Genomic DNA, 13,405 nt, shown 5'->3' with positions numbered 1-13,405 from the left:
ATAGTGGCTGTACCAGCTTACATTCCACCAACAGTGCAGGAGGGTTCCTTTTTCTCCACACCCCCTCCAGCATTTGTTATTTGTGGACTTATTAATCATGGCCATTCTGATTCATGTGAGGTGATATCTCATGGTAGTTTTGATTTTCCTTTCTCTAGTAATCAGTGATGTTGAGCATTTTTTCATGTGCTTTCTTAATGATCCTATCTACTGTGGTCCAATTGCTAGTGGGGAATTTTCTCTGCTGATTTGGGATGTTACTTATACTCTTGCGATTGCAAAGACTACAGACTCATTCAGGTGATTTCAAATGATGGAGCACTCACCACAACTGTTATATAAAAAGGTGCAGGGGCAGATTTTCATTAAGTGGCCTGTGTGGCAAGTCTCGTTTTTGTAAATGGCTGCAGCATTATTTCTGGACATGCATACTTCTCCAGGAATTTTCCACTGTCCTATATTATGAGGTGCAACTTCTATCTCCTCACCCAGGAAGACCTTTTCAATTGCCTCAATTAAGTATGGATGGCAGGAGTGACACTATGTGACATCTGCGTCAAGGTCATAAGAAGTGATGAGTCTCCCTCTTGCCCACCTTTGGAACCCAGCTACTATGCTTCCAGCCAACAGCTAGCACTAACTTGCAAGTGACACAAAGGAGCCATTCTGGAAGCAGATCCTCTGGTTCTCAGCTAAGGCCATGTGGAGAGTATAGGTCTTCCCCACTGACCCTTATGCAAATTGAATGTTTTTGAGAAAATAAATAATTGTGGTGGTGGTTGTTTTTTGTGTGTGTTTTTCTTTTTTGGCTGCCCCACGGCATATGGAGTTCATATGGCCAGGGATCAGATCTGAGCCACAGATGTGACCTATGCTGCAGCTACAGCAATGTTGGATCATTTAAGCCACTGTGCAGGGGCTGGGGATGGAACTTGCTTCCTGGTGCTGCAGAGACACTGATCATCCCATTGTGCCACCGTGGGAACTCTGACTGTGGTTGTTTTAAGCTGCAAAGTTTGGGGGTGATTTGTTATAAAGCAGTAGATAACCAGAATGCTCAGGACTCAAGGAAACTGGCATGATCTGGAAAAGTGAGACTGCTGGGCCTCATGAGCATTGGGACAAAGATGCAGAGATAGGAGGATCCTTCAGGACCCCACATGGTTCAGCTAAGTTCTTTATCTTTGTGTCCTTGGTATTGGGCAGGATCCAATCAGGTGACAGAAACAAGAATTTGAACAAGGAACATTTAAATAATTAATCATTGTAACAAGGTAATAGTCACAGGATTGACAAAGGGGTAACTAAGGGAAAAGGTAACCTCTAAAGAATATAGGAGTCACATATGTGGGCTACAGCTGCTAAATTCTTAGGGCTAAGACCCAGCACTCAAATAAGGGGCAGATGTGGAAGAGCCCTCTCCCAGCACTGAGGTCTACAGCTCACCAGCAATGGAGCAGCTGTGAATGACTAAATGGTGAGATGCCTCAGGAATGGGACATACTAGGAATCTGGCTGCTGGCCAGCTGGGGGAATTCCACAAGGAATTGGAAATGGAAAAGCGTAGAGAAAAGTGAAGAAAAAAAAAAAAGCCTTTACTGTGGCTTCCTTGGGAAGGGACAGGCAAAGGAGGTTTAGGACTGTCTAGCTTGAGTCTCAGTAGGCTCTGGGGTAGAGTAGTTGCTGTTAGTCATTGGTGCTTGGCCTGGGGTGATTAGGGCAGGGGAGTCGTGGCCCATTGGAAAAGCCCAATAAAAGAGGGGGTAGAAAGTCTGGACCCTGGATTTGTTGTTTCCATTTGAAAGGCATGCTTGTCAACAAATGATCAACTATCTCTCTGAATTCGTCAGCCCTGGGAGGGACAGCCTAGGATCAGCAAGGCCCCAGTGGTCAGAACATCAGAATACAGAAAATAGGAGTCCCCATCGTGGCTCAGCAGGTTAAGAACCCAACATAGTCTCTGTGAGAATGAGGGTTTACTTGGCTGAATTACCTAACAATGTCAGTACTTTATAAGAACATAATTACTTGCACAATACTCTGCATTTTTGTTATTACGAGCAATTTTAGATATCCTTTTTTCATCCCCTTGTTCAGAAATTGTTTATATACTCTTGATATCGCTCCGAGCCTTATATCCCTTTATTCTTGAAAACATACACCATATTGGCAGCCTTGAATTTTTCTATCAGTAATGTCAAGTTTATTGTTAACCACAAACCTGACCAGACTCCTACTGTCTTTCAGAAGCTACCATTTGTTCCAAGTGGCCATTTTGGTTTTTATTTTCATTTATTTATATAGGACACCTAATTCTCTGCTCTAAATGGTCAGTTAATAGTTTATAAAACCTTGATCAGATGAAATCCAAGAGTTTTAAGGCCTTGAAGGTGTGTTTTAATTTTAAAAAGAATTAAGATCTCTTAAACTCTATAACAGCATATCCACCCTTCCAAGTATTCCAAAAATCTGAAGGGCAGACAGAAGAATTTTGTTACTACAATTAGAAAAATAAGTTCAGAGCTCATGAACATTTCACACACAATTATAATCAATGCAAACCTGGAAGTGCCTTTCCAAGGAGTTGTCCTCTTTAAGAGTTAGTCAGTTTCTTAGATATTTTTCCAAAGAGCAGTTTATTTGAGGTGAAAAAATAAGTCAGTGCCATACAAAATAATAAAAACATTTTATTTACGAATTAGTTTAATAAACAAACTACAATGAGTATGATTAAATAACAAAGATTATTGTCTTCTATTAATTATGGCTAGAAAAATAAATTATTTAAACAAAGCTCTAAATCTGTCTCCTGCTCCCAGAGAAATTAATGTATTACATGTACATATTCTCAAAATGTTTCTAACTCTTATTCAGCCTTAAGACTTGGGTACTGTTCCATTTTTTTACATAGAATTGTAAACAGTCTTTATAAAAATTTTATAAATTTTATAACCAGGATTAATTAAAATAATTATGATTCATCTGTGGAAATATACAGTACAAGTCTGCTAATCATCCACAACTACATCTCTTATACATGGAAGGAAATTTTACAATGGTCAGTCAGATTTTATTCATATTCTTGAAGATAGCACTGTTCCCAATAAGCATTCCTTCTGCCACTTCTGTATACTTTATACATTCTCAAACCAAAAAGAAACAACTTACAGCTATTTGACTTTTTGCTTTTTTCTTGCTTGAAACTGCTCTGTTTTGTTTTTTACAGATTTAATCAACATTGACAAGGCAGGATCAATGGACTTCTTTTGTGATTCCTTTTGAATTTCACTCTCTTTTTTCTTTGTTGCCTGAGTAAGTTCTTGCTCTTTTTGTTCTCTCTGACGGGCTTTCTCCTCAAGGATTTTTTCCATAGCTTTTGTTTTCTTGAAATTAGGATCTGAAGGATCCAAATTGAACAAATGGGAAGTATACATTGCCTGAAACCGTGTATCCTTAACGTTTACCTGCAAACCCAAAAGGAAAACATAAGCAAATAAAATAAAATTAGTAAACCAAAAGGACAAGAAATGGGATCAAATTTCAAAGGTCAGTAAGTTGATTATATAAAATACAAATATGAGCATTTTGCATTGACTTATTAGAAAATTGTTTCCCCACAGATTGCCAATGGAGTTTTAAGGTTTATCCTTCAAGCACAATGTACAGGACACACTGCTCTTATCACCCAGTGACCATATCCTTGAAGGAGAACCACATAGTCTATGTATGTAGTAGCCTGTAACCGCTGGTCACCTAGACTGTCTGTAGCAGCAGAACAGGCAGGCTTCCCTGTGCTTATAGCGTGAAATCTTTCTGGCTAGGATAATTAAGATGGTGATGGTATCTCCCACTGGAGTTTTATGCAAAGTCAATGCATTCTAAATACATAAAGCGGGGGCGGGAAGGATGGACTGGGGGTTTGGGACTGGCATGTGCATACTGTAGTATATGGAATAATTTGGGTAATTGAGACCTGTTGTACAGCACAGAGAACACTACCCAATATTCTCTGTTAATCTATGTTGGAAAAGAATCTGAAAGAGAAAGGACATATGTATATGTATGACTGAATCACTTTGTTGTATAGCAGAATTTATCACAACCTTGTAAATTAACTATACTTCAATAAAACTTAAAAAAATTAAAAAAAAAGTAACATTAAAATTTTTTTTCAACTTTGGTGCCAAAATGAGCAGCTACTGAGGGTGAAAGATTTAAAGATTTACAGTACAAGATTTAGAGACCACTTGGAGTTCCCGTCTTGGCGCAGTGGCTAATGAATCTGACTAGGAACCATGACGTTGCGGGTTTGATCCCTGGCCTCGCTCAGTGGGTTAAGAATCCAGCGTTGCCATGAGCTATGGTGTAGGTTGCAGATGAGGCTCAGATCCCGAGTTGCTGTGGCTCTGGCATAGGCTGGTGGCTACAGCTACGATTAGACCCCTCGCCTGGGAACCTCCATGTGCCACAGGAAGCGGCCCTAGAAAAGGCAAAAAGACAGGAAAAAAAAAAAAAGATTTAGAGACCACTATGGGAAAGACAGTAACCCTGTGACCAAGGTCTGGTCCCAAACTGCTTCTTTTTTTTTTTAAGTCTTTTGTGTTTTTAGGGCCGCACGCACGGCATTTGGAGGTTCCCTGGTTAGGGGTCAAATTGGAGCTACAGCTTCCGGCCAACACCATAGCCACAGTAACATGGGATCTGAGTCGTGTCTGCGACCTATACCACAGCTCGACGGCAACACCGAATCCTTAACCCACTGAGTGAGGCCAGGGATTGAACCTGCAACCTCGAGGATACTAATCAGGTTCGTTGACCACTGAGCCACGATGGGAACTCCCCAAACTGATTCTTTATCTTTCTACTAAAACACTATGTCCCACATTTTAGGAGTGTACCCTTAATGTCAGCCAGGCTTTCAAGTATTGCCAGGCACAGGGGTGACTAGCCAGAAAGGTAGCATGACTTATTGCTACCCAGCATTTCCACAGAAAAAATAAGAGTCCACCTGGAGATGGACTGTAGAGTAACTTCCTTACAGTAAGAACAACAGATGTGATACCACCAACACTACAACAATCAGGGAAAATGTTTTTATCAACAGTGATTAGGGTGTGGAGACAGTTCTCATAATAGAAGATTTGAATACAAATCATTCTTTGCTTTCAACTTTTCAGAAGAAAATCAATTCACCAAAAAGTTTAGTGGGTCAGCAGCACACATGGAACTGACTTAGAGACACTGGAGCTACAGAGTCGTCTCAAAGTCCCTGTACATGTCACTTAGAAGTTCTCTGTGTGCACCTCTCAATTCTTTAAACAAACTCAAAATTTCTCCCATGTTCTTCTGGGTCTATTCTTCCACGCTAATGGATGGAAGCCATTAAAGAGTCCCTGATGGCTGTTTGTAGGTTTTCCCTAGAGGGCTCAAACTCATGCATGAGATCTGTTTGGTCACGAGTAATGTGTACTCAGGAAAAAGAGGGAAAAGAGGGGGTGATGGAAACAAGAAATATAGCAATTAAAAAAGCAGGGCCTACTGTACTGGTCACTGCACACAGAGTATAACCTGATGTGATATGAACCTTGTATGCCTCAGTCAGGCTTAAATTTGCAGAACATTCCCAGTGTAAGCACCACAGTGCAAGTGACTCCACAGGGCAAGTAACACCAAAAGTTACATATTTTGGTTCAACAGGCTGTGAAAACACAAGCCAACTACTTCACCTTCTAATCAACCAAAGAAACACCCTGGGGATGAACTGGCTATCTTGGACTGAAAGATGATAGTTTTGGCTCCTAAGACATTTCAAGGCTAACTTCAGAGCTGACTTCAGTTTTAAGAGGATAATGACTTTTGTCCCTGGTTACCTCAAAGTCATCCTCCAATAATTCCTTCTTCTTCATCAGCTGTTTTTTCTTCTTTTTGCTCAGATTCTGGTGCTCTACAATTTTGTTATAATTGAAGTGTTTCTTGCTCTCTTCTTCCTCATCCATCACGAGCAAAGCCATTTCAGCCTGTGAAGAGAAAAAGGAGTCCAAATATGCAACAGAGCTTTTCTTTCCCTAAACAGGAGTATGGGGCACAGGCATCCCATCTCCTCCAGGAAAGGGGGATTCAGTCTTCAATGCTCTGGGATGACACCTGTCCTCCCCAGATTGTGGATTACCAGAACTCATAAAGAAACCGAGAGATCTCTGTACAGCAAGAGGTGTAATTTTTAGAAGCGACATCACTGAGAGGGGTGAAAGTGTTACTTAAAAACCAGACCGTAATTCATAGAGTGTAACTGGTTAGCAGGCTGTAGAAATAAGAGTCCTCAAGTCCCCAAAATAAAAATTTTTCATTTTCACTTTTATCTTTCTAAGCAGACATTAAATCCAGCAAAACATGTAGTAAGCTTTCCAAATGTGTGTTTTATAAAGGAACAAGGAATTTCTTCTCTTTTTCTTTTGCCTTTTATTCTTTCAATACTGCTAATTCCTATGAAGGCAGAATCTTAATATTGGCTTCTGAGACATAATACAATGCCTATTTCCACTAAACAGGGATTTTCTAATGACTAAGGGATTAAATGTAAATCCTCAAGAATCAAGTAAACAACCAACCATGTAACACAGGAGAAAATACGACTGTGCTATAAGATTCTGGTGATTTTCCTGTATTACCACTTCAGACTGCTTCAACTACCTCTCCTTCCCATCACTGGTACCTGCAGTTGGCTTTCTCTTCAGAGACATTTTCTACAAAGAGAGACTGTTTTTTGTGCTCCTTAACTCTATGAACATTACTGTATACGCAGTAAAAGCTGCAGAATTCAGGTGACCAGTCAGGCTCACTCCTAGACAGTGATATGAACATCAGTTCACAGGAATCATCATTATCAGAGGAATGCTGTTGACTCCAATTCCTGTCTCAGCTAAAATGCATATTATTCTGTGCCATGCATCTTTTTTTTTTTTTTTTGGTCTTTTTAGGGCCGCACTTGTGGCATATGAAAGTTCCCAGGGTAGGGGTCAAATCAGAGCTGCCGTGTCAGCCTGTGCCACAGGCACAGCAACACACTAGATCTGAGCCACAACAGCCAACTACACCATAGCTCATGGCAATGCTGGATCCTTAAGCCACTGAGTGAGGCAAGGAATCAAACCTGTGTCCTCAAGGATACTAGCTGGATTTGTTACTGCTGAGCCACAAAAGAAACTCCATGTGTCACACATCTTGGAATCACTGAAGCATAAAGTTCACTACCTTTCCAAGAAAGCCTTTAATTTTGTACATTAAATTTTTTAATTTTCAATAATATAAACAGAGAAATGAGCACTTAACATGCCATAAAGCAAAATCTGTACTAAAGAGATTCAGATCGAATTAAAACTTAGAACTGCTGGAGTTCCCTTCGTGGCACAGTGGTTAACGAATCTGACTAGGAACCATGAGGCTGCAGGTTCGATCCTTGGCCTTGCTCAGTGGGTTAATGATCTGGCATTGCCATGAGCTGTGGTGTAGGTTGCAGATACGGCTCGGATCCTGAGTTGCTGTGGCTCTGGTGTAGGCCGGTGGCTGCAGCTCTGATTCGACCCCTAGCCTGGGAACTCCATATGCCGTGGGAGTGGCCCTAGAAAAGGCAAAAAGACACACACACACAAAACAAAACTTAGAACTGCTGAAATCAGTTATTTTTATTAAGGAGACTGGGAATTCATGTGGACAACTTCACTTAAAGGGTATATATCAATTATTCACTATGACCTAGGCCTTACCTTTTGTCTTTCTATTTCAGCTTCTTCCTCTGGAGATATGCCATCTTTTGCAGATTTCATTGATTTTTTCTTTTCTTTTATACCTATCACAATGAACCAACATAGGAGGGTAAAAATTTGAGACTATCAACAAAACCTGTATATATTATTTATTTTGAAATTTTGTTTAAAACAAAAATATTAGACATCTAGAAATAACCTTATTAATAAACATATAGAAACTAAAGAAAGTGAAAAAATATTACCAAGATGACTATGGATATGAATGGAATACTACTACTACTACTAATCTGGATGGGGTGAGAGAATATTATAAAGAAGGAATTTCTTCCGAAAGTAATATACAATTACACATCAAATAAAAAAAAAATCCTAAGATCACTTCAATAGATATAAGACTCAACTTCTACCCATGACAAAATATATACATTTGAGGAATTCCCGCTGTGGCACAACAGAAACTTATCAACTAGGAACCATAAGGTTGCGGGGATGATCCCTGGCCTTGCTCAGTGGGTTAAGGATCCGGCATTGCCATGAGCTGTAGTGTAGGTCACAGCCGCAGCTCGGATCTGATGTTGCTGTGTTTGTGGCATAGGCCAGCAGCTGTAGCTCTGATTAGACCCCTAGCCTGGGGAACCTCCACATGCTATCGGTACAGCCCTAAAAAGCAAAACAAGAAAACAAAACAAAGAACAAAACAAAACATACATATATACACACACACACACACGATAAAATTCTATTCAAGAAAGTTTTTACAAAGATTAACAAGAGAAATTTGATATACCAGTGATAGTGTGCTAAACTGTACTGCAAAGTGAAAAAAAAATGAAAATACTTTATTATATAATAAGAAAAAAGAACACTATGGTTTAGTATGTAATAAAGTATAGCATCGTACATCACTCAAAAAAGAGATTACTCAATAACTGGAGCTAGGCAATTTGTTTTATTCTGGAAAAAAATCATGAAATAGCTATATCACATAATGTACAGGAAAATAAAATGCAGGTATAATAAAGAGTTAAACATTAAGGGGAAAAAACCCTATGAGAAAATACAGGGGAATACTTATCTGATCCTAAAATAGAAGAATACTTTCTTAGCATAAGAACAATGGAAGAAATCACAAAGAAAAAAAAAAAACACCTCAGGTAATTTAAATATATAAACTCTTGAAATTTATCAGCAAGATGAAAAATTCTTCTCTGTAATAACAATTTGATAATAACTATGTGTAAGTAAAAGTTTAACAAAACCCTTGCTCTAATGACAAATTTGACCTTTGGTTAATTTTCTAGTTCTATTATTATTAGACAAAACCACTCATGGTAAAAGCGGCTCCTGATTAGAAAACTGCCCTGTAATTCCAGGGATTCAGGGACCTCTGGAGACAAAATGTCAGATAAAATGTTCGGTCCTGAATAAGAGGTAGCAGCACACTGCAGTTAAGAGCAAGAGACTGCCGCAGCTGGCCTGGGTTTAAATTCTGTATCTCCTACATTCTAGCTACTACAGCAGTTTCACACTTGTGTGCTTATCTGTAACGTGAGGAGTATAACTGCACCTACCTCCCTGAGTTACTGTGAAGCCTAAATAAATTACAAATATGAAGAGCTTAGTTGATGTACGGCACACAGTGCTACAAAGTGTTTGCTATTACTGTTATAGTCTGACTACACATATACAAGATGTGCTGGATTCCTTGGTGATCATGCAGGTGCTTTGTTTTTCCTTCCTTTTTTGTGTCTGTTGAGAGTGGTTCAAAGAATTGGTATCAAAGTATGACGAACTAGTCTGAAGAGTAAGAAGGTTCAGAATCTACAAAGCCATGTTCTATTACTCTTGAATGTTACTAGACAATGCCAACCTTCTCTGAACTGCTGGACACTGTCTTATTTGGATAAGCTGAGTTCTGTCCTTTGAATGCAGGGAAACCAATGGTCTCTAAAGTATTAGCAACTAATGCTTCTGGAGAACTTACTGTGTGTCAGGAAGTAGTGCTGTTCCATTCCCTTTTATATATGAACTACTTTAACCCTCACAACAATGCTATGAGGTAGATTCTATTATTTGAAACTGAAGCAAAGAGATGTTTGTCTCAAGATAAGTAAATAAAGGAACCATGAGTCAAACCCGAGCACCCTAGCTCAGGCTCTCTACTGTCAGCCATTCACCCTTCACTCCCTTGGTATCCAATGTCATTCTCCTTGGAATAGCCCTTTCCGTTTAAAATGCATTCTGTTGTGAAATAATAAAGTAAAATTCACAGAACACATAATGATGGTTGAAAAACCACAGGCGGTGAGGGATATTAGGAAAAGCAAAGCCAAAAGCAGAGCGATGCTTTAGAAGCTGCTCCTTGTGCTCAACCCCCGCCGTGGGCAGGTTTGCCCCTCACTGCCACCAAGGCCTTTGTCTTGCACTTCCAAGAAGAAACACAACTACATGCAGTCTTCCCCTAAGTGAGACAGCACTCCTATCTCAAATGTTTTTCAGGGAATGATGTATCTGCTTTAAGATTATAACCTTTCTCTGTCGCACAGTGTGTGTGTGTGTGTGTGTGTGTGTGTGTGTGTGTGTGTCACCAAGGTTCCACTTTCTTAGGGTCTGATGCCCACACCCTAAGTTTATCTTTGCTCCTATGCTCTCTAGGCAAAGGCACTCTTTGAAGTGAATGGACAAGTGACATATGCAGAAGATCATTCTCTGGCAGGGGAAAAAAAAATCAGGCTGTATATGATTAATACATAAAGGAGATAAAGATCTTCACATACAGCTGTGGGAAATAATTTCAAAGAGCCCACAATGAACTGCTCCAGATTTTATAACAACCTGGTGAAAAGTCATAAAAATAAACTTGAAAGGAAGACTGCAGGAGGGAGAAAAAAAATCTCCAAGATGGCTGGGGCTAAAAATGATATCCAATTTTAGTTTGACGAAAATTTCTTTGCTCACGAAGAATTTACTGTGTGCTAGACTGAACTGTTTAGTCATAAGATAAATAATGTGCAGAGACCCTTTCCACACTGTTAACAAGATCATATTAAGAGGGCACGCACGCACACACACACACACACATATATTTTTGAAGCATCTTCCCTTTGGAAAGTTTTCAGACCTAATTTAGATGAAGAGTAATAGGGAAATAAAAGTCCCTGCTCTGAAATGTTATCTTTACTTTTTGGCGAATCTTTTGGCAAGTAAAAACCCACATCTTCTGGGATTGCTGCAAAAAGCACATATAGATGATTCTGAGAAGCTGAATACTAACAAAGACTTGAAACTGGCTGTTAGGGTTTTATAGTTGAAAGCCTTACTGAGGCTACTATCCCTTTAATCCAAAAAAAATCTCTTTCATGGAAAAAGGTGTGTTGCAAACAATTGATCTTTAATAGGAATATCTATAAAGGAAATTCTATTTTCCATTACATACAATGCCAGAGAATTGTTCCCATAAAAAATTCTTCCAGAGTGATCAGCTGAGCACTTCTTCTGAGACAGCAGTTAAGAGAATTCACTGGAGGGAAGACTGGTCTCAGTACTGACCAGACAGGAATGCTAAGCCCCCTAGTGATTCAATCTTTTGTAGCAAGTTCCTGCATCCAAGACCATTTGTTCATAATCAGATACAGTCTATTAGTCTTCCTCTGGACCTAGGCATTCTGGCTTTGCTTGAAAAGCCAGCAAATTCTCATGTCCAGCTCTTATACATATGGATCCTGGCTCTGACTTTGGTCTTCATAATGTACTTGTGGAGTTACAACAAGTAAAGGGAGCTGTTAGGATTTAGGTTCTACCATCTGCCACTGGCCCCCGTGCAATTCAGTTCTGGTTTTTGAGCTTCAGTTTATTCATCTATAAAGTGGGTTGAAATTTGGATAAGAGGACAGAATGCATATAAAAGGATCTGTAAGCTATAAAACAACATGAGCAGTATCTGTAAGCACCCAACCTACTGGCTGAATGAATCAAATATGTGTACCATATTATTAAATATTCATGGTCATTTATCAAATGTCTAAAGTTGTCAAGACAAAGGATGCATTTTAATAGGATACATTAATATGTAATGTTCTGTATTTCACTTCTCTTCTTTTCTTTTTGGCTGCCTTGCAGCATATGGAGTTCCTGGGCCAGGGATCAGATTTGAGCCAAAGTTGCAACAGAAGCTTGAACTACGGCATCCCCCCTACCCCCACCCCGTGCTGGGGTGGGGAATGAACCTGTGTCCCAGGTACTCCTACTTCTTCAAAAACAAAATATTATTACAGAGTTAGCAATTAGATAGCAATAAACAAGTTTTTCCAAAATTTCATTTCTATAAGAAAAATAACTCATTCTAGAAGTACATTTTCAAAACTCATCTGAGTTTGCACCTTAGAAAAAAATAGAAAAACTATAGCTAGTTTATAGTGTAGAGGGAAAAAACAGAAGGGAAAATTAGAGAAGATTTCTAGTACTCATATAGGCTCCTAACCTGAGCCAAATACCAGGTCTGGCATCAGTCAATGAACTCAATTTCTCCATATTTTGAAGAGTGTGTAAGTTTAGGTCTGGGACTGCCTCAGGCAAAGGTGTTATAAATATACCCAAGTCCATCTGGCATAAAATGTCTCTGTACTGCTCAATGGTGGGACTTGAACTGTATACCTTGCAAACACTAATGCTTTTCCTCCCATTTCATGGCTGTTCCTTCTCAGTTTCTTAAACTTTCCCCCTACCTTCGAGATAGTACCTTCTCCAATGCAACAGAGTACCTTATGCAGGCTCCTGACCTTCATCTTCCCCCTTTACCAATGCTTTTTACCTCTTATTTCATGGTCTGAAATATTATTTATAGGCTACTGATTCCTAAGTCTGTATGTGCATTCTGACTTTTCAGCTGCTCTCCCAGACTTATATATAAATGTTAACCTAATACCTCCATTTGGGTATCTAATTAACATCTCTAACTGATTATATCCAAAATGGACCTACTGATCTTACTTCCCATCTAAACCTACTGTTCCTACATTCCTCCCTAACTCAGTAAATGGAAGAATACTATTCTAAAGACACAAAACAAAAATCTAGGAGCTATGCTAAATTTCTTCCTTATCCAAATAAAAAAATCAGCAAGTCTACCTGCAAAATATATCTAGAATCCCACTCAACTTTTCTCCTTCCAATTCCATTACTGGCATGCCGTCTAAACCAACCATTTTCTCTTGTCTAGGTCTCTCAGCTTTCACCAAGGCCACTCTTCGATCTGTCTTCTTTGTAGGACCCAGATTAGTACATTAAAATAGATACAGTTTATGATGCCTTTTTTTTTTTTTTTTTAATTTTTAGGGTCATACCCACGACACATGGAAGTTCTGGATCTAGGGGTCGAATTGGAGCTGCAGCTGCCAGCCTACACCACAGCTACAGGAATGCCAGATCTAAGCCACATCTGCAAACTACACCACAGCTAACAGCAATGCTGGATCCTTTAACCCACTGAGTGAGGCCAGGGATCAAACCCTCATCCTCACAGACACTAGTCAGGTTCTTAACCCTCTGAGACATGATGGGAACTCAAGTTTATATCATATTCTTGCTTTAAGACCCTTCGGTGGCTTCTCACCATAACTAGACTAAAATCCAAATTGTTA

The 13,405-nt window shown here is 39.4% G+C and overlaps 1 protein-coding gene across 1 annotated transcript in view; it reads right to left on the bottom strand.

The window, feature by feature from the left end:
* Nucleotides 1-2,667: 2,667 nt before the first annotated feature.
* Nucleotides 2,668-13,405, bottom strand: part of ESF1 (ESF1 nucleolar pre-rRNA processing protein homolog) — a 64,232-nt gene continuing 53,494 nt past the window's right edge. Inside the window, exons 12-14 of the mRNA XM_047771665.1 lie at nt 7,764-7,846; nt 5,871-6,017; nt 2,668-3,464 (exon numbers count right to left, since the gene is read on the bottom strand). Coding sequence (XP_047627621.1) covers nt 3,171-3,464; nt 5,871-6,017; nt 7,764-7,846 — 524 coding nt within the window. The 3' untranslated portion in view covers nt 2,668-3,170. The remainder of the gene's footprint in view (nt 3,465-5,870; nt 6,018-7,763; nt 7,847-13,405) is intronic.

Source organism: Phacochoerus africanus, chromosome 3 (assembly GCF_016906955.1).
Source record: "Phacochoerus africanus isolate WHEZ1 chromosome 3, ROS_Pafr_v1, whole genome shotgun sequence".
NCBI lineage: Eukaryota > Metazoa > Chordata > Mammalia > Artiodactyla > Suidae > Phacochoerus > Phacochoerus africanus.
The sequence above is the reverse complement of the archived record's forward strand: the minus strand, read 5'-3'. Positions and strand labels throughout refer to the sequence as shown.